Source organism: Procambarus clarkii, chromosome 10 (assembly GCF_040958095.1).
Source record: "Procambarus clarkii isolate CNS0578487 chromosome 10, FALCON_Pclarkii_2.0, whole genome shotgun sequence".
In the NCBI taxonomy this organism is placed as follows: domain Eukaryota; kingdom Metazoa; phylum Arthropoda; class Malacostraca; order Decapoda; family Cambaridae; genus Procambarus; species Procambarus clarkii.
This window is the reverse complement of record NC_091159.1, coordinates 28,692,354-28,717,618: the sequence shown is the minus strand read 5'-3', so window position 1 is coordinate 28,717,618 and position 25,265 is coordinate 28,692,354. Positions and strand designations below refer to the sequence as shown.

The 25,265-nt window shown below is 51.6% G+C and overlaps 1 protein-coding gene across 1 annotated transcript; it reads right to left on the bottom strand.

Annotated features, from left to right (window-relative positions):
• Nucleotides 1-13,043: 13,043 nt before the first annotated feature.
• Nucleotides 13,044-23,444, bottom strand: LOC138363247 (uncharacterized protein PF3D7_1120000-like). Its single transcript, XM_069322256.1, has 2 exons — nt 23,383-23,444; nt 13,044-13,497 (listed from the first exon to the last, which is right to left on the bottom strand). Exons 1-2 carry the CDS (start codon nt 23,442-23,444, stop codon nt 13,044-13,046), a joined length of 516 nt encoding a protein of 171 aa, XP_069178357.1.
• Between the last annotated feature and the right edge of the window lie 1,821 nt (nt 23,445-25,265).

The window sequence follows — 25,265 nt, the reverse complement described above, 5'->3', positions numbered from 1 at the left end:
TAAAATTTTGCCCCGAGGGGCGAGTTTATTGGGCAGCGCCACTCATCCTGTGAGTGGACATACCGCAATAGCAGCATGTACAACACTCCCCAATAGGAAGAAAACCAGCTGGGTTGTTCATCCTGTCACTTGTACCCAGACGCAGCTGGGACTTGCTTAACTGCCTCAAGTGAACAGCTCCTCAAACATGAAGATTAGCATCTGTCAATCCTTAAGATCTTACGTTATCTTGCGGGTGCAAAATGGGGGAATCTTTTTAAGAACAGTATCAATAGTTGATAAATAGTGTTTTCCTAACTCAAGCAATGTGAGGTTTATTATTCTACACATATTTCTAATGTCTCTCAGGTGTTCACATTCTTTCATGTAGTGGTCAAGGTGGTGTCCATCACTCTCATCACAGATTCTGTAACTCCGCTGCTGAGCTGTTGTTTCCATTCCGAATCGCCATGGATATTTGTATGCAAGACGGATTCTCGCTATTACTGATTCTCTCCCGCGGCCACCTCCTCTTCGTCCATAATGATTAGGGTTGCCAGCTGCAACCATGTTGTACCAGCGTACAAATTCACTGGTTTGTGCTTCTATTCTCCTTTCCTCAGTTACCTTGTCATGGGGTTGTTGCCTGACAATACCTCTAATTTGTAGCATAGTCTTGGGAATGAAGTATTCAATATGGTCTCCTTCAGCACTTTCAGCAGCCAGCACATCTGCTCGTTCATTCCCACATATTCCAACATGGGAGGGGATCCACAAAAACTTGACGACTCTTCCCTGGTTGATTAGTACCCTTACAGCTCTCTTAATTTCAGCGACTATCGCAAGATTTTCTGCCCGATTTTTACTTAGTCTTTATAGCGCTGATTTTGAGTCAGTGCAGATCACTGCGCCATTAGTGTTTCGTTCAAGGAATTTTAACGCCATAACAATGGCAGTTAACTCTGCTTGTGTTGAAGAGGCATAGTTCTCAATGTGTGCTTTCTCTTCAGTTCTGCGTTGAAAGGTAGTATTCCTAATTACAATGAATGTTGCACCAGCCCTGCCATTGACAGGATTAGATGACCCATCAGTGTAAATTTGATCTAGTTCATCTCCGGCTTCTTTATAAATGTCCCCGAGATACTTGTGCCTCATTTCTTGTGGTATCATGTTGAATTTTTTTGTTGCCATTTCATTGATGATAATCCTGCATGAGTCATCCTCCCAGGGAGGTAACCTCTCTACAGGCATGAGCTCACGGGCTTGCTTAAGCTGGTGAAGCTCTTCGAGGTAGCAGACTGAACTGTGATTCCATTTTTGCTTTCCTGTTTCCTCCTGTAAGTATCACAGAACTCAGTTTTTTCTTGGCAATATCATTGTAATAGGGATCTCTGGCTATGCTAATTGCAAGCTTAGCATTCAGTTCCTTAATCTTGCGTTTAACACTGGGGAAGGGACAACTCCTCTTGTAGATTAGACGATTTGGCAGTTCTTGGCACTCCAAGAATGATTGTCATTGCTAAATTCTGTATGCTTTCGAGCCCTTTCATATAGCTTTGGGAGTAGGTGCGGCATAGTCTATGACGGAGCGCATATAGGCTGTGTACATCATTTTAAGGACGCCAATAGAGGCGCCATGTCCATTTCAGGCCATAGCTTTCAGTACCCTGAGTCGACTTTTGCATGTTCTCCCCCTTCCCCTGCGCTTCCCGTGATTCTGGTTCCTCCTCCGCCTCTGAAGATGTGCGGCCGGGTCCTGAGCGCTTGCGGCGTTTCTTTCCTTCTGCCATGGCCGATGTGGATGATTTTGACGCTTGCGAGTCTGAGTGTCGGTGAGGTGGTCTCTCGGGTGGCGGTGTCGACTACGACGGTGGTGGTGGTGGTTCACGTGTCTGCTGCTGCCGATGACGGTGTCTCTATGTTAATTAATAACCTCTGTTTCTTCTCCGGCAGAGGGTTCCCCGCAGTGGGGGGTGGTCCCTCCTCATGTTGTGGATGGTGCGGCTGATGATGTGGGCCAGGACCTTGTTGTGGTCCTGCGGAAGGATGTCCGACGTGGAGATTCTGTGCCAGTGCCTGACCCTGTGGATCTTGTTCCAGATATGGCACCTGTGGTGTTGCTCCCTGTGCAGCCTCCTCCCATGGTGCGGCCGACGGTTTCCGTGCCCCCGCCCCCTGTTCCATCGGGGGCGGAGTTGCTGCCTATTCGTCCTTCGTCTTCGATGTTCCCTGCTCTGGCGCAGTCGCCTCCAGCCGAGCCGCCGCCTGATGTCGTGGTTCCAGAGTTTATGGAGCGTCCACGACGGCGTGGGGACGTCCGCCCTACCCATGAGGAGTGGTTGCTTTGGAATGCATACGTTCCTCGGTATCCGGTGAGTGAGTTTCCAGAGAAATATAGGCGTTATTGACTTTGTTCCTATTCCTCCCGCTTCCTGCGTGTTCCGGTGTTGTGTTCCTGTGCATGTCCGTGTGGTTGTGGTGTTTGTGGAGGTGTGGTTGGGTTTCTTTTGTTTCTGGTTCCTTCGTGTTTTGGTGTTTTGTTCTGGTGTGTGTGCATTGGATATATTTACGTTACATGGTTTTGTACTTTTCTGTGTTTTTGTGCTTCTCTGTTCTTGTTTGTATAATTATGTACCTGTACTGTATTTTTATGTTTTGCTTGCTCTTAATTTTTTGTGTTGTTTTGATTCTGTCTGTCGTGGACTGGCTACTGTAATGTGTTTTGTGTGTTCTCTTTAATTTGGTGCTTTTACGTTTGTGTTTCATGTATGTCATTGTTTGCTGTGGGCTCTTCAGGCCTGTGGTTTTAGTACCCTTGTTTAGGGACGTACTGTACCTTTGTCTTTAATGTCTTTATCTGTTTCCAGGTGTTCCTTTTGGCTTAATGTTTGTCCTACCTGCCATGTGTGTTCCGTGTTCTGTGTTTTGTTGTGAGGCCCTCCAGGCGTATGGCTTTGTTCTTTTGTTTTATTTCCCTTTGTGTTGGTTTTCTGTATATCCTCTGTTATTTATTTGCATGCTTTGCATGTAATAATTAATAATAAAAAAGTGCTCTTATCCTAACCTACCAGAGGACCCAAAACAGAAAATGGTACAGTATGTGAATTTTGCGAGCGACTATCATTTTCTAGTTTGATGATTTTTGGCCTTAGGTATAGAGTATACGTCAAAAGGCGACGTTCTATTAGAAGGACGGGTTGGGCTGGTAGGGCTTAAGTTCCCTATCTTGTTTGGTGCTGGGCATAAGCCAAGCACCAGACAAGGTCTGACGAGACTGTGTATTTTGTAATTATTGTGACGTCCTCGCCCCGACCTGCAGTCAAGGTATACCTCCTGTATTTTTATTCAGTTGATGATTTGCACTTGCTTGGGTCTGAAGTGATACACAGGCTGACTTCTTGGGCTTCATTGGTTGTGGTAGAGAATATATAACCAGCGTACCAGGTCCTGAGGTCCTGTGCTAATCTAGGTCTGTGTGATACTGTCGGCCTACATGAAAGCGGCTACTGCGCTGCTCTGAGGAATGACATCATGGCTCACTGGCCACAGGATTGGCTATACACCAACCATCTTAGAATTTAAAGGCTAACACAGGTGCTACCTACAAAGTTCCATGTATACACCCCAGGCCAACTTCACCACATACATTACACATAACTGACAGCTTCACCGCACCGATTATACACACATCACCGCTTCACCACACCACTGATACACACAGGCATACATGAGAGGTGAAGCTGAATCGGATTAGAATTGTCATTCTTTTCCCACCTCTTCCATACTCATTCCCCCTTGCATTCGAACGATCGAAGCAGCTCTCCAAGCTGACCAATATCTCTCTTTTCAAAATCAAATTTGCTGAGCAACGAATATTAAAAGATGGCAAAACTAATCTGCTATTCCAATCAGAGAACCCAATTAGAGATAGAGTGAAACCACCGCGCAGCCCAGAGATTCAATATCACATTTATGGGGCTTTTAACTTATATGGCTGAGAAATGTGGTTATTATCCCACCTGAGCGTCTGGGATGGGTCTGGTGCACAGTGGGTGTGTATTCTTACTGCACTTTGGGATAAGGGTGTTGCACAGGGGCTGAGGCACAAGGGGTGAGAGTTAAGGGGGGTGAGACACAGGTGTGAGAGACAGGGGAGTGAGACACAAGGGGGTGAGACACAAGGGGGTGAGACACAGGTGTGGGAGACAGGGGGGTGAGACACAAGGGGGTGAGACACAAGGAGGGTGAGACACAAGGGGTAAGACACAGGAGGTAAGACACAAGGGGGTGAGACACAAGCTGGTGAGACACAAGGGGGTGAGACACAGAAGGTGAGACACAAGGGAGTGAGACACAGGGGGTGAGACACAAGGGGGTGAGACACAGGGGGTGAAACACAGGGGCGGGTGAGACACAAGGGGTGAGACACAGGGGGTGAAACACAGGGGGGTGAGACACAAGGAGGTGAGACACTAGCGGGTGATACATAGGGGGTGAAACACAGGGGGGTGAGACACAAGGAGGTGAGACACTAGCGGGTGAGACACAGGGGGTGAGACACAAGAGGGTGAGACACAGGTGGGTGAGACACATGGGGTAAGACACAAGGAGTTAAGACACAGGGGGTGAGACACAAGAGGGTGAGACACAGGGGGTGAGACACAAGGGGTGAGACACAGGGGGTGAGACACAGGGGGTGAGACACAAGGGGGTGAGACACAAGGGGTGAGACACAAGGGGTGAGACACAGGGAGTGAGACACAGGGGGTGAGACACAAGGGAGTGAGACACAAGGGGGTGAGACACAAGGGGGTGAGACACAAGGGGGTGAGACACAAGGGGTGAGACACAAGGGGGTGAGACACAAGGCAGTGAGACACAAGGGGGTGAGACACAGGAAGTGAGACACAGGGGGTGAGACACAAGGGGGTGAGATACAGGGGGTGAGACTCGGGGTGAGACACAAGGGAGTGAGACACAAGGGGGTGAGACACAAGGGGGTGAGACACAAGGGGTAAGACACAAGGAGTTAAGACACAGGGGGTGAGACACAAGAGGGTGAGACACAGGGGGTGAGACACAAGGGGTGAGACACAAGGGGGTGAGACACAAGGCAGTGAGACACAAGGGGGTGAGACACAGGAAGTGAGACACAGGGGGTGAGACACAAGGGGGTGAGATACAGGGGGTGAGACTCGGGGTGAGACACAAGGGAGTGAGACACAAGGGGGTGAGACACAAGGGGGTGAGACACAAGGGGGTGAGACACAAGGGGTGAGACACAAGGGGGTGAGACACAAGGCAGTGAGACACAAGGGGGTGAGACACAGGAAGTGAGACACAGGGGGTGAGACACAAGGGGGTGAGACACAGGGAGTGAGATACAAGAGGGTGAGACACAAGAGGGTGAGACACAGGGGGGTGAGACACAGGAGGGGTGAGACAAGAGAATGAGACACAAGGGGGTGAGACACAAGGGGGTGAGACACAAGGGGGTGAGACACAGGAAGTGAGACACAGGGGGTGAGACACAAGGGGGTGAGACACAGGGAGTGAGATACAAGAGGGTGAGACACAAGAGGGTGAGACACAGGGGGGTGAGACACAAGGGGGTGACACACAGGGAGTGAGACACAAGAGGGTGAGACACAGGGGGGTGAGACACAGGAGGGGTGAGATACAAGGAAGTGAGACACAAGGGGGTGAGACACAGGGAGTGAGACACAAGGGGGTGAGACACAAGGGGGTGAGACACAAGGGGGTGATACACAGAGGGTTAGACACAAGGGGGTGAGACACAAGGGGGTGAGACACCGGGGGTGAGACACAAGGGGGTGAGACACAAGGGGTGAGACACAAGGGGTGAGACACAAGGGGGTGAGACACAAGGCAGTGAGACACAGGGGGTGAGACACAAAGGGTTAATTAAGACACATGGGGTGAGACAAAAGGGGGTGAGACACAAGGGGTTAATTAAGACACATGGGGTGAGACACATGGGGTGAGACACAGGGGGGTGAGACACAGGGAGTGAGATACAAGGCAGTGAGACACAAGGGGGTGAGACACATGGCAGTGAGACACAGGGGGTGAGACACAAAGGGTTAATTAAGACACATGGGGTGAGACACAGGGGGTGAGACACAGGGGGTGAGACACACGGGAGTGAGACACAAGAGGGTGAGACACAGGAGGTGAGACACAAGAGGGTGAGACACAGGAGGTGAGACACAAGGGGGTGAGACACAAGGGGGTGAGACACAGGGGGTGAAACACAAAGGAGTGAGACACAAGGGGGTGAGACACTGGGGGGTGAGACCCAAGAGGGTGAGACACATGGGAGTGAGACACAAGGGGGTGAGACACAGGGGGTGAGACTCAAGGGGGTGAGACACAAGGGAGTGAGACACAAGAGGGTGAGACACATGGGAGTGAGACACAAGGGGGTGAGACACAGGAGGTGAGACACAAGGGGGTGAGACACAAGGGAGTGAGACACAAGAGGGTGAGACACAGGAGGTGAGACACAGGGGGTGAGACACAAATGGGTGAGACACAAGGGGGTGAAACACAAGGGGGTGAGACACAGGGGGTGAGACACGGGGGGAGACACAAGGGGGTGAGACACGGGGGTGAGACACAAGGGGGTGAAACACAAGGGGGTGAGACACAGGGGGTGAGACACAGGGGGGGAGACACAAGGGGGTGAGACACGGGGGTGAGACACAAAAGGGGTGAGACACAGGGAGTGAGACACAGGGGGTGAGACACAGGGGGTGAGACACAGGGGGTGAGACACAAAGGGGGTGAGACACAGGGGGTGAGACACAAAGGGGGTGAGACACAGGAGGTGAGACGCAGGGGTGAGACACCGGGGGTGAGACACAGGGGGTGAGACACAAAGAGGGTGAGACACAGGGGGTGAGGCACAGGGGGTGAGACACAGGGGGTGAGACACAGGGGTGAGGCACAGGGGGTGAGACACAGGGGGTGAGACACAGGGGGTGAGACTCAGGGGGTGAGACACGGGGGGTGAGACACAGGGGGTGAGACACAGGGGGTGAGACACAGGGAGTGAGACACAGGGAGTGAGACACAGGGGGTGAGACACGGGGGGATGAGACACAGGGGGTGAGACACAGGGGGTGAGACACAGGGGTGAGACACAGGGGGTGAGACACAGGGGGTGAGACACAGGGGGTGACACACAGGGGTGAGACACAGGGGGTGAGACACAGGGGGTGAAAGTACTTCACATATCGTTTAAATCCAAATGTATTTTAAATTTGTGACAAAATCTTAATAATCCCCTTTGTCAGGGACAGGAAGCCTGGAGTTAGGTTCATCTAGGTCCCCCCCCCCACCCAGAGACCAACTACTGACCTTCTGTAACCCCACAACACTTGTCTAAATTCCGGGTACCTATTTAACTGCTAGTTAAACAGAGGCATCAGTTGAAAGAATAAGCCCCCATTAGTTTGTATCTTTTGTCCTGCTTGGGGATTGAACCCGGGTCCATTGGTTGTGACCCGAGGACGTAGCCCACTGTGCTACTGGATTCTATATGTATGCCACATATATTGTGTCAGCATTGTAAATAACTAATACACGCATGCATGGGGGGGGTGTAGGGAGTGTTGGTGGCTCACCTCCCCCCCCCCAGCCTGTGACCCCACCACCCCCAACAACCCCCCCCCCCCCCCCGCAACCCCACCTCCTGCTACCAGTTTAGTCCATTAATTTCTTTGGCTCGCTGCCATTTCTTGCAGCTCGCCTGATAGTGTAAGTTAGCGCCTGTTTATAGGGTCTAACCTTGTTGGTGTCTTGAAGCCGCCTCGGTGGTGTTCCTGCACCGCTTTACCTACGGTTATGTTGTCTGGAACATTGTGGCTCGCGCCGGGCCATGGGCCGGGCCAGGGGTCGGGCCAGGGGCCGGGCCAGGGGTCGGGCCAGGGGGCCGGGCCAGGGGCCGGGCCAGGGGCCGGGCCAGGGGCCGGGCCAGGGGCCGGGCCAGGGGCCGGGCCAGGGGCCGGGCCAGGGGCCGGGCCAGGGGCCGGGCCAGGGGCCGGGCCAGGGGCCGGGCCAGGGGCCGGGCCAGGGGCCGGGGCTCGTGGCTGTCACAGCCGAGGGCTCCAGCCACAAGGATACAAGGGGAAGACAACTCCAGGAACCGTTAAAAGAAACCGGTTTAGGACTGTATAACATTCCATCACCAGACGCCCTGACCAGCACGGAGACACTGGCGGCAGCTGGGAAGCTGTAAAACATTACTACGGTATTTAAAAAAAACTCAATAAAGACTTCCACGATACTGGTAACGGTCTTAGAGATTGTAGACAGTATGCAACACTGCTTGCAATCCGCACCTCTGGGTGCAAACAAGTCTTAAATATATAACTGGAAGCTTGCAACAAAAATTTGTGGCAGAACTAGTATGTCTAAGCTACGAACGTAAGCTATGAGAGGTGGACAAATTGAGAGGTGGACAGTAGGTGTAAGCTGTAAATACAAATGAGTTGATTGAACGTAAGGAAATACTCGTATGCTGCACTATTAGTTAAAGAATGGAATGCAATTAACGAATAAGTTGTTAAAAGCCACATTTATCACATTTAAGGCCATATTCGTCACTTAATTCGACCATCAGGACAGCTCAATTATATCACACAAGTAAAGGAAGGGAAGTAGACGAGGCATGAAGGCTGGACCTGGCAGCCACACACTCACTTAGGTCAGCACTGTTAGGTTACCACCCCACCACACCCACCATTGGCAACCCCCACCACACCCACCACTGGCAACCCCCACCACACCCACCACTGGCAACCCCCACCACTGGCAGCCCCTACCACACCCACCACTGGCAACCTCCACCACACCCACCACTGACAACCTCCACCACACCCACCACTGACAGACCCCACCACACCCACCACTGGCAACCCCCACCAACCCCACACCACTGGCAACCCCCACCATCAATACCACTGCCACCACCACCACCACCACTAGCACCACCACCACCACCACCACCACCACTAGCACCACCACCACCACCACCACCACCACTAGCACCACCACCACCATCACTAGCACCACTACCACCAACACTAGCACCACCACCACCATCACTAGCACCACCACCACCACTACTAGCACCGCCACCACCACCACTAGCACCGCCACCACCACCACTAGCACCACCACCATCCCTAGCACCACCACCACTAGCACCACCACCACCACTAGCACCACCACCACTAGCACCACCACCATGACTAGCACCGCCACCACCACCACTGGCACCACCACTAGCACCACCACCACCACTAGCACCACCACTAGCACCACCACCACCACTAGCACCGCCACCACCACCACTAGCACCACCACCATCTCTAGCACCACCACCATCACTAGCACCGCCACCACCACCACTAGCACCACCACTACTAGCACCACCACCACTAGCACCACCACCACCACCACTACCACCACCACCACCACTAGCACCACCACCAGCACCACTAGCACCACCACCACCACCACTAGCACCACCACTACCACCACCACTAGCACCACCACCACCACTAGCACCACCAACAGCACCACTAGCACCACCACCACTACCACTAGCACCACCACCAGCACCACTAGCACCACCACCAGCACCACCACCACTACCACTAGCACCGCCACCACCATCACTAGCACCGCCACCACCACTAGCACCGCCACCACCACCACTAGCACCGCCACCACCACCACTAGCACCACCACCACCACTAGCACCACCACCACTACCACTAGCACCGCCACCACCACCACTAGCACCGCCACCACCACCACTAGCACCACCACCACCACTAGCACCACCACCACTACCACTAGCACCGCCACCACCACCACTAGCACCGCCACCACCACTAGCACCGCCACCACCACCACAAGCACCACCACCACCACCACTAGCACCACCACTAACACCACCACTAGCACCACCACCACCACTAGCACCACCACCAGCACCACTAGCACCACCACCACTACCACTAGCACCGCCACCACCACCACTAGCACCGCCACCACCACTAGCACCGCCACCACCACCACTAGCACCGCCACCACCACCACTAGCACCACCACCACTAGCACCGCCACCACCACCACTAGCACCGCCACCACCACCACTAGCACCGCCACCACCACCACTAGCACCGCCACCACCACCACTAGCACCGCCACCACCACCACTAGCACCACCACCACTACCACTAGCACCGCCACCACCACCACTAGCACCACCACCAGCACTAGCACCACCACCACCACTAGCACCGCCACCACCACCACTAGCACCGCCACCACCACCACTAGCACCGCCACCAGCACCACTAGCACCACCACCACTACCACTAGCACCGTCACCACCACCACTAGCACCGCCACCACCACCACTAGCACCGCCACCAGCACCACTAGCACCACCACCACTACCACTAGCACCGTCACCACCACCACTAGCACCGCCACCACCACCACTACCACTAGCACCGCCACCACCACCACTAGCACCGCCACCACCACCACTAGCACCGCCATCACCACCACTAGCACCGCCACCACCACCACTAGCACCGCCACCACCACCACTAGCACCGCCACCACCACCACTAGCACCACCACCACTACCACTAGCACCGCCACCACCACCACTAGCACCGCCACCACCACCACTAGCACCGCCACCACCACCACTAGCACCGCCACCACCACCACTAGCACCACCACCACCACCACTAGCACCACCGCCACCACCAATAGCACCGCCACCACCACCACTAGCACCACCACCACCACTAGCACCACCACCACCACTAGCACCACCACCACCACCACTAGCACCACCGGCACCACCACTAGCACCGCCACCACCACCACTAGCACCACCACCACCACTAGCACCACCACCACCACTACTAGCACTACCACCACCACCACTTCCTCAAAGCTAATGCCTCTCGAGTCCCAAGAAAGTGTCCTTACATGTGTAAATTCTGGATGAAAAAATGTTTGAAGCTGCTTATCTTTATTCTATTCAGTCTTAATTGCCAGAGATCCGAGGTCATTGCAAACGTTGTTGCTGGGCCCACAATTTGTATTGGCACTCTCGTGACACATTCAGGAAGGTTTCCAGGAAGCAAATGTCTTCTACCAAGAGCCCTGGAACGATCTCCCCGGAGCAAGAGCCCTGGAACGATCCCCTAGCACCAAGAGCCCTGGAACGAACCCCCAGGACCAAGAGCCCTGGAACGATCCCCCAGGACCAAGAGCCCTGGAACGATCCCCCCGGACCAAGAGCCCTGAAACGATCCCCCAGGACCAAGAACCCTGGAACGATCCCCCAGGACCAAGAGCCCTGGAACGATCTCCCAGGACCAAGAGCCCTGGAACGATCCCCCAGGACCAAGAGCCCTGGAACGATCCCCCAGGACCAAGAGCCCTGGAACGATCCCCCAGAACAAAGAGCCCTGGATCGAGCGACCTGTAAAGAGCGTCCATGAACGGGCGACCTGGACCAAGAGCCCTGGAACGATCCCCCAGGACCAAGAGCCCTGGAACGATCCCCCGGACCAAGAGCCCTGGAACGATCCCCCAGGACCAAGAGCCCTGGAACGATCCCCCCGGACCAAGAGCCCTGGAACGATCCCCCAGGACCAAGAGCCCTGGAACGATCCCCCAGGACCAAGAGCCCTGGAACGATCCCCCAGGACCAAGAGCCCTGGAACGATCCCCCAGGACCAAGAGCCCTGGAACGATCTCCCAGGACCAAGAGCCCTGGAACGATCTCCCAGGACCAAGAGCTCTGGAACGATCTCCCAGGACCAAGAGCCCTGGAACGATCCCCCATGACCAAGAGCCCTGGAACGATCCCCCAGGACCAAGAGCCCTGGAACGATCCCCCAGGACCAAGAGCCCTGGAACGATCCCCCAGGACCAAGAGCCCTGGAACGATTCCCAGGACCAAGAGCCCTGGAACGATCCCCCAGGACCAAGAGCCCTGGAACGATCCCCCGGACCAAGAGCCCTGGAACGATCCGCCAGGACCAAGAGCCCTGGAACGATCTCCCAGGACCAAGAGCCCTGGAATTATCACCCAGGACCAAGAGCCCTGGATCGAGCGACCTGTAAAGAGCGTCCATGAACGGGCGACCTGGACCAAGAGCCCTGGAACGACCACTAAATCAAACACTCTGGAATAAGTTCCCTGAAACAAGCTCTCTGAAATGGAAATCGTGTTGCAAGGGGGATCTGGCAATAGACGACTTGAAATGGAAATTGTGTAACGGGTTCCCTGGAACAGAGATAGGGGAGTGGTATCCTAGTATGGATTTCATGGAACGGAATTCCTGGAACAGAAATCGTAAGGGTGGAAACCTTTGGCAGAGAGTGCGTGAGGAGGATAATCTGGAATAGAGATTCTGAAATGTGAAGCAAAGAAAACTTATCGTGGAATGTGTGCCCGTGGAACAGACACTATCAAAATGAAGGTATTGGAAGTTGTGGAAGGGATACTCTGGAACAGAGATCTTGAATAGTGGCGCCCTCTTTTGAAGAGCACGAAACAAAATGATCATACAACGTGAATTCTTGTAAGAAGGCAGTTGAACTAGCATCACCCTGGGATGGTGAATGTGGAACAGGCATCACGAAGCGGAGATCATAGCACGGGAATCCAGAAAAGGAAATTATATAGCTATCACCGTAGCAAAGATGTCCTGGAACGGACACTGGGAAAGAAAATGAGAACTGCAGTTCTGAATCAGAGACAAGGGAAAGGGAAATCCTGGATGGATAAGCATACAGGAAAAGTCACCTTGGGACGGCTATCTTTAAATGAAAATTATGGAATGGGAACCCGGGAACAAAGATCGTGGAGCGGGAACACTGGAACGGAGTTCGTGGAACGGAATATATGGGATTAATTAATGCGGAAGAGGAACTTGCGCTAATCAAGTGTTTTAGGACGTAACTTTGGTTAATCCCCGGGTCAACCTCCCTGGTTAATCTCCTTGACAAATGTAGCATACATTTATGCTTACTTCAAGCACATCCTTGCTTTCTTCGAGCACATCCTTGCTTTCTTCAAGCACACCCTTACTTTCTTCAAGCACACCCTTGCTTTCTTCAAGCACACCCTTACTTTCTTCAAGCACACCCTTGCTTTCTTCAAGCACACCCTTACTTTCTTTAAGCACATCCTTGCTTTCTTTAAGCACACCCTTACTTTCTTTAAGCACATCCTTGCTTTCTTCAAGCACACCCTTGCTTTCTTCAAGCACACCCTTGCTTGCTTCGAGCACACCCTTGCTTGCTTCGAGCACATCCTTGCTTTCTTCAAGCACACCCTTGCTTTCTTCAAACACATCCTTGCTTTCTTCAAGCACACCCTTACTTTCTTCAAGCACACCCTTACTTTCTTCAAGCACACCCTTACTTTCTTCAAGCACATCCGTGCTTTTTTCAATGTGAAGATAAGCAAGCAGAGCCACAGACACGTACAGGCAGACATAATAGATAAAGCCCTACACAGGTAGTATTCAGGAACGAGGCCGTCAAAGAGGACATCCTAGTAAAGAAGAGCAAACTGAAAAATGCAAGGAATTACAGAGAGTTATACCTTCAGAGGGACATGACCAGGGACGAGATAGTTAGAGCAGCAGATGCAAGGAAAAGGTGCAAGGAGAGGGAAGGGAGCCAGGGATCAGCCTCCATCCCAGCACTTCCAGAGGGGAGTGGGGAACCCCAATCCAGCAAATCAAGAGCCCCAGAAGGGACTGCAACACCCCAGCCCACCACCCCATAGCCCCCCCCCCAGCACAAATCCCTCTTTGCCACTTCACAATGCCACCATATCACCCAAATCCTCCCTCCCCCCTCTTACCCCAAGTATCCCCCTACCTGCCCATCCCTTGGTCTTCTTTCTGCCCCAAGCAGGCCCAGGCAAGACCTAGGCCCTCCATCCCCCACCCCGCTTCCCCCAAACCCCTGTTAACTACACCACAGGAGGGCGTGCCCTCACCCCAAGCACTCCTTCCCCACCCCCCTCCCCACCCTCAGAACTTCTTTCTGTCCCAACCAGGCCTGGGCAAGACCTAAGCCCTCCATCCCCCACCCCACCTCACCTCTCCCTGAAGCCCTGGCAACTCGACTACAGGAGGAGGAGCCTACCCAAGCAGTAATGCCCATGGATCAACTTCCTACACTTGTAGGGAGGGAGGGTGAAATGGATATAGGAAAGTGAGCTTCAAGGTAATGTACTCAAACTTCGATGGGATTACCAATAAAGCAAATGAACTGGCGGAAAGGGTGCAGGAAGAAAACCCTGGTGTAGTAGGACTCACAGAAACAAAACTGTCAGGAGTCACAACAGACGCTGTGTTTCCAAAGGACTACTATATAGTAAGGAAAGAAAGGGAAGGGAGAGGAGGAGGAGGAGGAGTGGCCCTGCTGATAAGGAAGGACTGGAGTTTTGATGAGATGGAAATTCTGGACTGTGACGGATTCAGAGATTACATAACAGGAACTATGACAATGGGTGGACCTAAGATAATAGTGACAGTCATTTACAACCCTTCACTAAATGACAGAAGAACCAGACAGGAGTTTGATAGGAACAACATGGCTACCAATAATATAATAGAGAGAGCAGTTTCAGTTGCCTGCTGGAATGGCTCCAGACTCCTAATCAGGAGTTCAATTTAACCATAGAAAGATAGACTGGGAAAATGGGGACCCACATGGAGGTGCAGATACATTGATTGTGAGGAAAAGGCTCGTAGAGCATCTGGAGGGAAAAACTTTGTAACACACAACCAACATGGGTTCAGAGATGGTAAATCGGGCCTCTCAAGTTCAATAGAATTCTATGACCAAGCAACAAAAATTAGGCAAAAAAAGAGAAGGGTTGGGCAGACTGCATTTTCTTGAACTGTCAGAAAGCTTTTGACACAGTACCCCATAAAAGGCTGTTACGAAAGTTGGAGCAACCGGCAGGAATAAAAGGTAAAGTGCTTCAGTGGATAAGGGAGTATCTAAGCAACAGGAAACGGCAAGTGACTGTGAGAGGGAGGCTTCAGAGTGGCGAGATGTCACCAGCGGAGTCCCACAGGGCTCTGTACTTGGATCCATCCTGTTTCTAATATATGTAAACAACCTTCCAGAGAGTATAGACTCATTCCCCTCAAAGTTTGCTGATGCTGCAAAAATTATAAGAAGAATCAAGATAGATGAAGATCGACAGGGACTACAGGAGGACCTGGACAAGCTGGAGGAATGGACTAGAAAATGGTTTCTAATGTTCAACTCAGGAAAGTGTAAAGTATTAAATTAGGGGAAGGGAGCAGAAGGCTGAACACAAGGTACTATCTGGGAGGTGAAATCCTGCAAGAGTCAAATAGGGAGAAAGATCTGGGAGTTGATATCACACCGAACCGCTCCCCAGAAGTCTACATCAAAAGGATATCATCAGCGGCATATGCTAGACTGGCCAACATAAGAACTACGTTAGAAACTTATGCAAAGAATAATTCAGGACCCTGTATACAATTTATGTCAGACCAATCCTGGAATATGCAGCTCAGCTTGGCGTCCATACCTAGTTAAACACAAGGTATCATTTGGGAAATGAAATTCTTCAAGAGTCAGAGAGAGAGAAAGACTTGGTGGTTGATATCACGCCAGACCTGTCTCCTGCAGCCCATATCAAGAGGATAACATCACCGATATATGCCAGGTTGGCCAACATAAGAACGGCCTTTAGAAACGTGTGTAAGGAATCTTGCAGAACATTATATACCACATATATCAGACCAATCCTGGAGTATGCAACCCCAGCATGGAGTCCATATCTAGTCAAGCATAAGACTAAACTGGAAAAGGTTCAAAGGTTTGCCACCAGACTAGTACCCGAACTGAGGGGTATGAGCTACGAGGAGAGACTACGGGAATTAAACCTCACGTCGCTGGAAGACAGAAGAGTTAGGGGGTGACATGATCACCACATACAAGATTCTCAAAGGAATTGATAGGGGTAGATAAAGACAAGCTATTTAACACAAGGGGCACACGCACTAGGGGACATAGGTGGAAACTGAGTGCCCAAATGAGCCACAGAGATATTAGAAAGAACTTTTTTAGTGTCAGAGTAGTTGACAAATGGAACGCATTAGGTGAGTACACATTCATCAACTGTCGAGCGGGGGGAGGAGAGTAATTGTGGAATACCATCAAATGTTCAGCAAGTGTGGATAATTCTGGAAGGTTCGGAGACTCTCTGACTGGAGGGTAAAGCGTGTGGGATATTTCTGGCAACCAGGACGGTCTCTGTAAGTAAGGTTGTCGCTCGACATCCGGGGACTTGTTAACTCCACTGAGGTAAGGCGATTACGTTTTCCCGTGGATTAGCTAGTGCGCGGATTGGGCAGCCTGCAGTGGTTCCATTATATCCGGTAGCAAGCAAGAAAGGCTGGGGGACAGAAGGGCGGACATCATAGGGGCAGAAGACATCCGCAGAGGGGGCGTGCAGGGCGTCCGCCCCTTCTGCTCTTGCTATCTCGGGTCCTGCAGGATATAATGCAATCACCGCATCGCATTATGTTCAACCCATAGAAAAAGGATGAGAGGAGAGCGGGTTACACTGTCGAGAGGTCTGGGTAATCCTAGTCATGCATTCTCATTGGCTGGCTGGGGTGGAGGGAGGGCTGACAACTGGTAGTTTCCACTTGGTAAAACTGGGGGCAAGGACGCATGTACATATGAGCTGGCTCTTGATAATTAAATGACTGTTTGATGTGAAGTGCTTCTGCTATGTCCAGCCTAACGTTATCACCGTACGGGTCGATTATTACGGTGTTGCTGTCTGGATATTTCTGGTGATGGTCTTGTGTGATCAAATATGCTTAATGGAACCTTGTTATTGGTGCAGTGTCATACGCTTTTGATAAAAAGATAACTTTTCCAAGTATACTGAGAGCGTTAGGGCTAGCAGCGTCCACGGGAACATGTAGAGGCACAAATAACATTTGTCTCTCTTAAGTCGTTAAGGTTTCTTTCTGTGGTGGTAAATGGTGAGATGTATCTTCCGTTCAGTGATGGTCGGGTCCACGTTTCTCTCAATAATGTCTGGCCTCCGTCTTGTCAGCTTCATGGACAATATATTGCTTTTTCGCTTTCTCTATGCCAATGGGAATGCACACACACACACACTCTAAAAGTGTGTGTGTGTGTGTGTGTGTGTGTACTCACCTAATTGCGCTTGTGGGGGTTGAGCTTTGACTCTTTGGTCCCGCCTCTCAACTGTCAATCAACTGGTGTACAGATTCCTGAGCCTACTGGGCTCTATCATATCTACATTTAAAACTGTGTATGGAGTCAGCCTCCACCACATCTCTGCCTAATGCATTCCATCTGTTAACTACTCTGACACTGAAAAAGTTCTTTCTAACGTCCCTGTGGCTCATTTGGGTACTCAGTTTCCACTTGTGTCCCCTTGTTCGCGTACCACCCGTGTTGAATAGTTTATCCTTGCCTACCCTATTAATTCCCCTGAGGATTTTGTAGGTAGTGATCATGTCTCCCCTCACTCGTCTGTCTTCCATTGTCGTTAGGTGCATTTCCCGCAGACTTTCCTCGTAACTCATGCCTCTTAGTTCTGGGACCAGTCTAGTGGCATACCTCTGAACTTTTTCCAGCTTCGTCTTGTGCTTGACAAGGTACGGGCTCCATGCTGGGGTCGCATACTCCAGGATTGGTCTTACGTATGTGGTGTACAAGATTCTAAACAATTCCTTACACAGGTTCCTGAAGGCTGTTCTGATATTAGCCAGCCTTGCATATGCCGCAGACGTAATTCTTTTTATGTGGGCTTCAGGAGACAGGTTTGGTGTGATATCAGTTCCTAGATCTTTCTCTCTTTCCGTTTCATTAAGTACTTCATCTCCTATTCTGTATCTTGTGTCTGGCCTCCTGTTTCCATCGCCTAGTTTCATTACTTTGCATTTACTCGGGTTAAACTTTAACAGCCATTTGTTGGACCATTCATTCAGTCTGTCTAGGTCGTCCTGTAGCCTTCTACTATCATCCTCTGTTTCAATCCTCCTCATAACTTTTGCATCATCAGCAAACCTTGAGAGAAACGATTCTATACCCTCTGGGAGATAATTTACATATATCAGAAACAGTATAGGTCCAAGGACTGACCCCCTGCGGGACTCCACTTGTGACGTCATGCCAATCCGAGACCTCACCCCTCACACTGACTCGTTGTCTTCTGTTACTTAGGTACTCCCTTATTCAACGGAGTACCTTCCCTTTCGCTCCAGCCTGCATCTCCAGCTTTTTCACTAGCCTCTTGTGTGGTACTGTATCAAAGGCTTTTTGACAATCCAAAAATATGCCGTCTGCCCACCCCTCTCCTTCTTGCCTGATTTTTGTTGCCTGGTCATAGAATTCAATTAGCCCTGTGAGGCAGGACCTGCCATCCCTGAACCCATGTTGATGCTGCGTTACAAAGTTCTTTCGCTCCAGAAGTTCCAGTAGCTTTCTTCGCACAATCTTCTCCATCAGCTTGCATGGTATGCAGGTTAGGGACACTGGCCTGTAGTTCAGTGCCTCCTGCCTATCCCCTTTCTTGTATATCGGGACTACGTTAGCTGCCTTCCAAATTTCTGGCAGTTCCCCTGTTTCCAGTGATTTGTTATACACTATGGAGAGTGGTAGGCACAGTTCTTTTGCTCCTTCCTTTAGTATCCAAGGGGAGATTCCATCTGGGCCTATAGCCTTTGTCACATCCATCTCTAGTAAACACTTCTTTATTTCCCCGCTGGTAATCTTAAACTTTTCTAGTGGTTCCTGGGTAACTATTCCCTCTCTTATCTCTGGAATCTCTCATAGCTCTAAGGTGAAGACCTCCTGGAATTTCTTATTCAGTTCTTCACACACTTCCTTGTCGTTTGTAGTGAACCCTTCTGCCCCTATCCTTATATTCATTACCTGTTCCTTTACTGTTATTTTTCTCCTGATGTGACTATGCAGCAATTTGGGTTGAGTCTTTGCCTTGCTTGCGATGTTATTTTCGTATTGTCTTTCTGCCTCTCTTCTCATCCTGACATATTAATTCCTGGCACTCTGGTATCTTTCTCTGCTCTCAAGTATCCTGTTATTCCTATAGTTTCTCCATGCCCTATTGCTTTGCTGCTTAGCTAGCCTACGTCTCTGATTAAACCATGGGTTTCTCATCTTCATTTCACTGTTTTCCTTTTGGACTGGGATAAACTTGTTTGCTGCTTCCTTGCACTTCTGCGTGATGTAATCCATCATGTCTCGGGCCGTCTTTTCCCTGAGCACTGTTTCCCATGCTATATCTGTTAGGAATTTTCTTATCTCCTCATAGTTTCCCTGTCGGAATGCCAGCCTTTTGTTTTCAGTATCCCTCCTCGAGTTCAATAACCCTTCTTCAATCAGGTACTCAAACGCCAGTACACTGTGGTCCTTTATTCCTACTAGGTTTTCAAAACCGATTTCTCTTATGCCGGAGTCGTTCAGAGTGAAAACTAGGTCGAGTCTCGCTGGTTCGGCATTTCCTCTCATCCTTGTGGGTTCTCTGACATGCTGGGTTAAAAAGTTTCTAGTCACCACCTCCAATAGTTTGGCTCTCCACGTATCCTCGCCTCCATGCGGTTCCTTGTTCTCCCAGTCAATCCTTCCATGATTGAAGTCCCCCATGATGATCAGGTGGGATCTATTTCTACAGGCAGCAGAGGTTGCCCTCTCAATTATAATGTTAACTGCCATGTTGTTGTTTTCATACTCTTGCCTTGGTCTTCTGTCATTTGGTGGAGGGTTGTATATTACTGCTACTACTATTCTTGGTCCTCCCATTGTCATGGTGCCTGCTATGTAGTCTCTGAACCCCTCACAGTCCGGGATAGCTATCTCCTTGAAACTCCATTCCTTTCTCATTAGGAGGGCCACTCCGCCTCCTCCCCTACCTTCCCTTTCTTTTCTTATTACTGTGTACTCCTGGGGAAACACGGCATTCGTTATGATTCCAGAGAGTTTTGTTTCAGTGAGTCCGATTACATCTGGGTTCACTTCTTGAGCTCTTTCCCTTAGTTCACTTGCCTTGCTTTTGATCCCATCTATTTTCGAGTACATTACCCTGAAACTGACTCTCTTCTGTTTCTCCTCTGGGGGGAACCTGTGGGATCTAGGGTATATTGGGACTTTGTACTCACCTAATTGTGCTTGCGGGGGTTGAGCTTTGGCTCTTTGGTCCCGCCTCTCAACTGTCAATCAACTGGTGTACAGATTCCTGAGCCTACTGGGCTCTATCATATCTACATTTGAAACTGTGTATGGAGTCAGCCTCCACCACATCACTGCCTAATGCATTCCATTTATTAACTACTCTAACACTGAAAAAAATCTTTCTAACGTCTCTTTGTGTGTGTGTGTGTGTGTGTGTGTGTGTGTGTGTGTGTGTGTGTGTGTGTGTGTGTGTGTGTGTGTGTGTGTGTGTGTGTGTGTGTGTGTGTGTGTGTGTGTGTGTGTGTGTGTGTATGTGTGTGTGTGTGTGTGTGTGTACTCACCTAGTGGCACTCACCTAGTTGTGTTTGTGGGAGTTCAGCTCTGGCTCTTTGGTCCCGCCTCTCAACTATCAATCAACTGGTGTACAGATTCCTGAAACTGTGTATGGAGTCAGCCTCCACCACAACACTACTTAATGCATTCCATTTGTTAACTATCCTGACACTGAAAAAAATCTTTCTAACATCTCTGTGGCTCATCTGGGTACTAAGTTTCCACCTGTATCCCCTCGTTCGTGTTCCTGTGTGTGTGTGTGTGTGTGTGTGTGTGTGTGTGTGTGTGTGTGTGTGTGTGTGTGTGTGTGTGTGTGTGTGTGTGTGTGTGTGTGTGTGTGTGTGTGTGAATTATAATTTATATTGGATGCTATACAAAAACGAGGCCATGTTGAAGCGAGAGCCAGCAGCGAGTGAGGTGATGTAGTATGACAGGAGAGCACTAAGCCCCGTGTGATGGCAGGGGGACCCGTGTGATGGCAGGGGGACCCGTGTGATGGCAGGGGGACCCGTGTGATGGCAGGGGGACCCGTGTGATGTCAGGGGGACCCCCGTGTGATGACAGGGGGGACCCCGTGTGATGACAGGGGAGGGACCCCCGTGTGATGACAGGGGGACCCCCGTGTGATGACAGGGGGGACCCCCGTGTGATGGCAGGGGGACCCGTGTGCTGGCAGGGGGGACCCCCGTGTGATGACAGGGGGGACCCCCGTGTGATGGCAGGGGGACCCGTGTGATGGCAGGGGGAGCCGTGTGCTGGCAGGGGGACCCGTGTGCTGGCAGGGGGGACCCGTGTGCAGGCAGGGGGACCCGTGTGCTGGCAGGGGGACCCGTGTGCAGGCAGGGGGGACCCGTGTGCTGGCAGGGGGGACCCGTGTGCAGGCAGGGGGGACCCGTGTGCTGGCAGGGGGGACCCGTGTGCTGGCAGGGGGGACCCGTGTGATGGCAGGGGGGGACCCGTGTGCTGGCAGGGGGACCCGTGTGATGGCAGGGGGACCCGTGTGATGGCAGGGGGACCCGTGTGATGGCAGGGGGACCCGTGTGATGGCAGGGGGACCCGTGTGATGGCAGGGGGACCCGTGTGATGTCAGGGGGACCCCCGTGTGATGACAGGGGGGACCCCGTGTGATGACAGGGGAGGGACCCCCGTGTGATGACAGGGGGACCCCCGTGTGATGACAGGGGGGACCCCCGTGTGATGGCAGGGGGACCCGTGTGCTGGCAGGGGGGACCCCCGTGTGATGACAGGGGGGACCCCCGTGTGATGGCAGGGGGACCCGTGTGATGGCAGGGGGAGCCGTGTGCTGGCAGGGGGACCCGTGTGCTGGCAGGGGGGACCCGTGTGCAGGCAGGGGGACCCGTGTGCTGGCAGGGGGACCCGTGTGCAGGCAGGGGGGACCCGTGTGCTGGCAGGGGGGACCCGTGTGCAGGCAGGGGGGACCCGTGTGCTGGCAGGGGGGACCCGTGTGCTGGCAGGGGGGACCCGTGTGATGGCAGGGGGGGACCCGTGTGCTGGCAGGGGGGACCCGTGTGATGGCAGGGGGGACCCGTGTGATGGCAGGGGGGGACCCGTGTGCTGGCAGGGGGGACCCGTGTGATGGCAGGGGGGACCCGTGTGCTGGCAGGGGGGACCCGTGTGATGGCAGGGGGGGACCCGTGTGCTGGCAGGGGGGACCCGTGTGATGGCAGGGGGGACCCGTGTGCTGGCAGGGGGGACCCGTGTGATGGCAGGGGGGGACCCGTGTGCTGGCAGGGGGACCCGTGTGATGGCAGGGGGGACCCGTGTGCTGGCAGGGGGGACCCGTGTGATGGCAGGGGGGGACCCGTGTGCTGGCAGGGGGACCCGTGTGATGGCAGGAGGGACCCGTGTGCTGGCAGGGGGGACCCGTGTGATGGCAGGGGGGGACCCGTGTGCTGGCAGGGGGGACCCGTGTGATGGCAGGGGGGACCCGTGTGCTGGCAGGGGGGACCCGTGTGATGGCAGGGGGGGACCCGTGTGCTGGCAGGGGGACCCGTGTGATGGCAGGGGGGACCCGTGTGCTGGCAGGGGGGGGGCCGTGTGCTGGCAGGGGGGGGGCCGTGTGCTGGCAGGGGGGACCCGTGTGCTGGCAGGGGGGGGGACCCGTGTGCTGGCAGGGGGACCCGCGTGATGGCAGGGGGGGGGCCGTGTGCTGGCAGGGGGGACCCGTGTGCTGGCAGGGGGACCCGTGTGATGGCAGGGGGACCCGCGTGATGGCAGGGGGGGGGCCGTGTGCAGGCAGGGGGGACCCGTGTGCTGGCAGGGGGACCCGTGTGATGGCAGGGGGGGGGCCGTGTGCTGGCAGGGGGGACCCGTGTGCTGGCAGGGGGGACCCGGAGTTACACTCTCGCCCTTAAAATATGCTCCATATTTTTGTTCCATTGTTAGAGCAGTTGGGGAGGAATGTGCAACATAAACCTTGGGCCGTGATAATGAATTAGCTACACCAGAGTTAATTATTCATTCAAAATATAGCATTGCGTATTTTACCCTTGTCAAATGGATGAAAAACTCTGATATTGGGAAGCTCATTTGGAAAGAGTTAAGGACGTACGTCGAGGCTCGTGATGAAGTCAATGGGGAAATATTTAACATTAGATCAGGTAAAATTTGGTAAAATGGAGGAGATGGAGAGTACGATTGTGAACATAACTGCCACTGCCACATGAGAGCAAGGGAACTGTGATTGTTGGGTTTTATTATAGCCAAAGTGACCGTTACGAGCTAAGAGCTGCAACTCACTGATGGCAAAAGTTGAAGTTGATGGACGGGACGTGAAGTATCAGGAGAACGCGCCAAGCCATTACGACTACAAAGCTCTTGGAAGGGGTCAGGATAAGGATATGGGATGGGACGGGGGGAAGGAATGGTGCCCAACCACTTGTAACCCGTCCTCGGACCAAATCCATTCTATCCAGCGGTCGACCCCAAAGACGCATTCATCAATTTTAACATTCTGTTCATTCAAAACAAGAATTATAAATTAAAATATAAATGAATATTATTATATATTAGGAGACTATACATATTTAGGCACTGGTTAGGTTAGGTTAGGTGTTTAGGTTCTGTTGGCGATTATTTGTATTTGTAGTACGTGGGTGAACATACTTCAGCCAACATGGCTGAAGTATGTTGACCAGACCACACACTAGAAAGTGAAGGAACGACGACGTTGTCCAATACTTGACTTGTAAATCATTCCTTCTGGAGATGTATTAGTATACGAAAGTACTTAAGGAAATTCCTGTTTCAATTCTTCCTCCGTGGTCTGACACTGTCACATTTTTCATCACCTATTAATTTTCGTGATTTACACACACACACACACACACACACACACACACACACACACACACACACACACACACACACACACACACACACACACACACACACACACACACATACACTAAGCATAGCGCTTCTGCACCTTCCTTTAGTATCCATGGTGAGATTCTGTCAGTGAGTGTGATACACCATGGATACTTCCTTTAGTATCCATGGTGTGTGTGTGTGTATATATCTATATACGGTCATACGTCAGGCTGCGAGCAGCCGCGTCTAACAGCCTGGTTGATCAGTCCAGCAACCAGGAGGCCTGGTCGATGACCGGGTCGCGGGGACACTAAGCCCCGGAAGCACCTCAAGGTAACCTCAAGGTAACCTCAAGGTAAGGTACATATATATATATATATATATATAATATATATATATATATATATATATATATATATATATATATATATATATATATATACATACATATATTTATATATATATATCCTTTTTGATGTATATAAATTATATAGCAATCATGTCCCCTTACTTTTCTCAAACAACTATATTATATAGCGGAAAGAGATTTGCTCTTTCTTTCGTTTCGCTTTGGAGCCCTTATACAAGGGTTCCAAAGATATCAGAAAGAGATAACTAACTAATAAAAAAAATTTGGCCTAGGGAACATTTATTTCATAATATCTCTATCACAAAAATTAGGGTAATTATTTTTACAGAATTTATATTGTCTACAATTGATAAAATGCCTACATATCTTTTCCTTTAATCAGTTAGTTTATTTTACACCCACAGGGATAATGGACTAGCAGTATAGAGGATCATTATGTGTTATCGAGTGTCGTAAGTGTCCAGTCATGCATAGCGCGGACAGCCATAGACTAATGTATCACGACCTGACCCACACACTACTGTTCTCTCCAGTGTTCTGCATGTTCTGTGTTAACCTTCGGTGTAAACATTGCGAGTGCTTTGCTATTTTTGTAGTGATGATTACCTGTTTATTATGCCAGTGAAGTGTTTGAGCCGTCTTGACACTTACGTGTGTGGTAAAGTAACCTTTACGGGTCAAGGGGCAAACATTCAAAAGTGTTAGCAACATTACTGACGCTAGAGAGTGACCAGGGTGACAGTTGGGTGACCACATCATATCTGGTGAGCCAACTTGTCCTCCTACAAAGAACGTCGCATTTCGATCGTATGCGTTACATAAGGCCAAAAAATTGTCGTACTAGAAAATGGAAGCTGCTCGCAAAATTGACGTATTGTCCCATTTTCTGTTTTGGGTCCTCTGGTAGGTTAGGAGAGGACACATTAATTTGACCCTTTTC

Bases quoted from the DNA above. Each gene is read 5' to 3' on its own strand.
- LOC138363247 (XM_069322256.1), bottom strand. From the start codon at position 23,444: ATGGCTTGGCGCGTTCTCCTGATACTTCACGTCCCGTCCATCAACTTC. The intron at 13,498-23,382 runs GTGAGTTGCAGC...CATTGAAAAAAG, and splicing joins AACTTCAACTTTTGCCATCA to CACGGATGTGCTTGAAGAAA.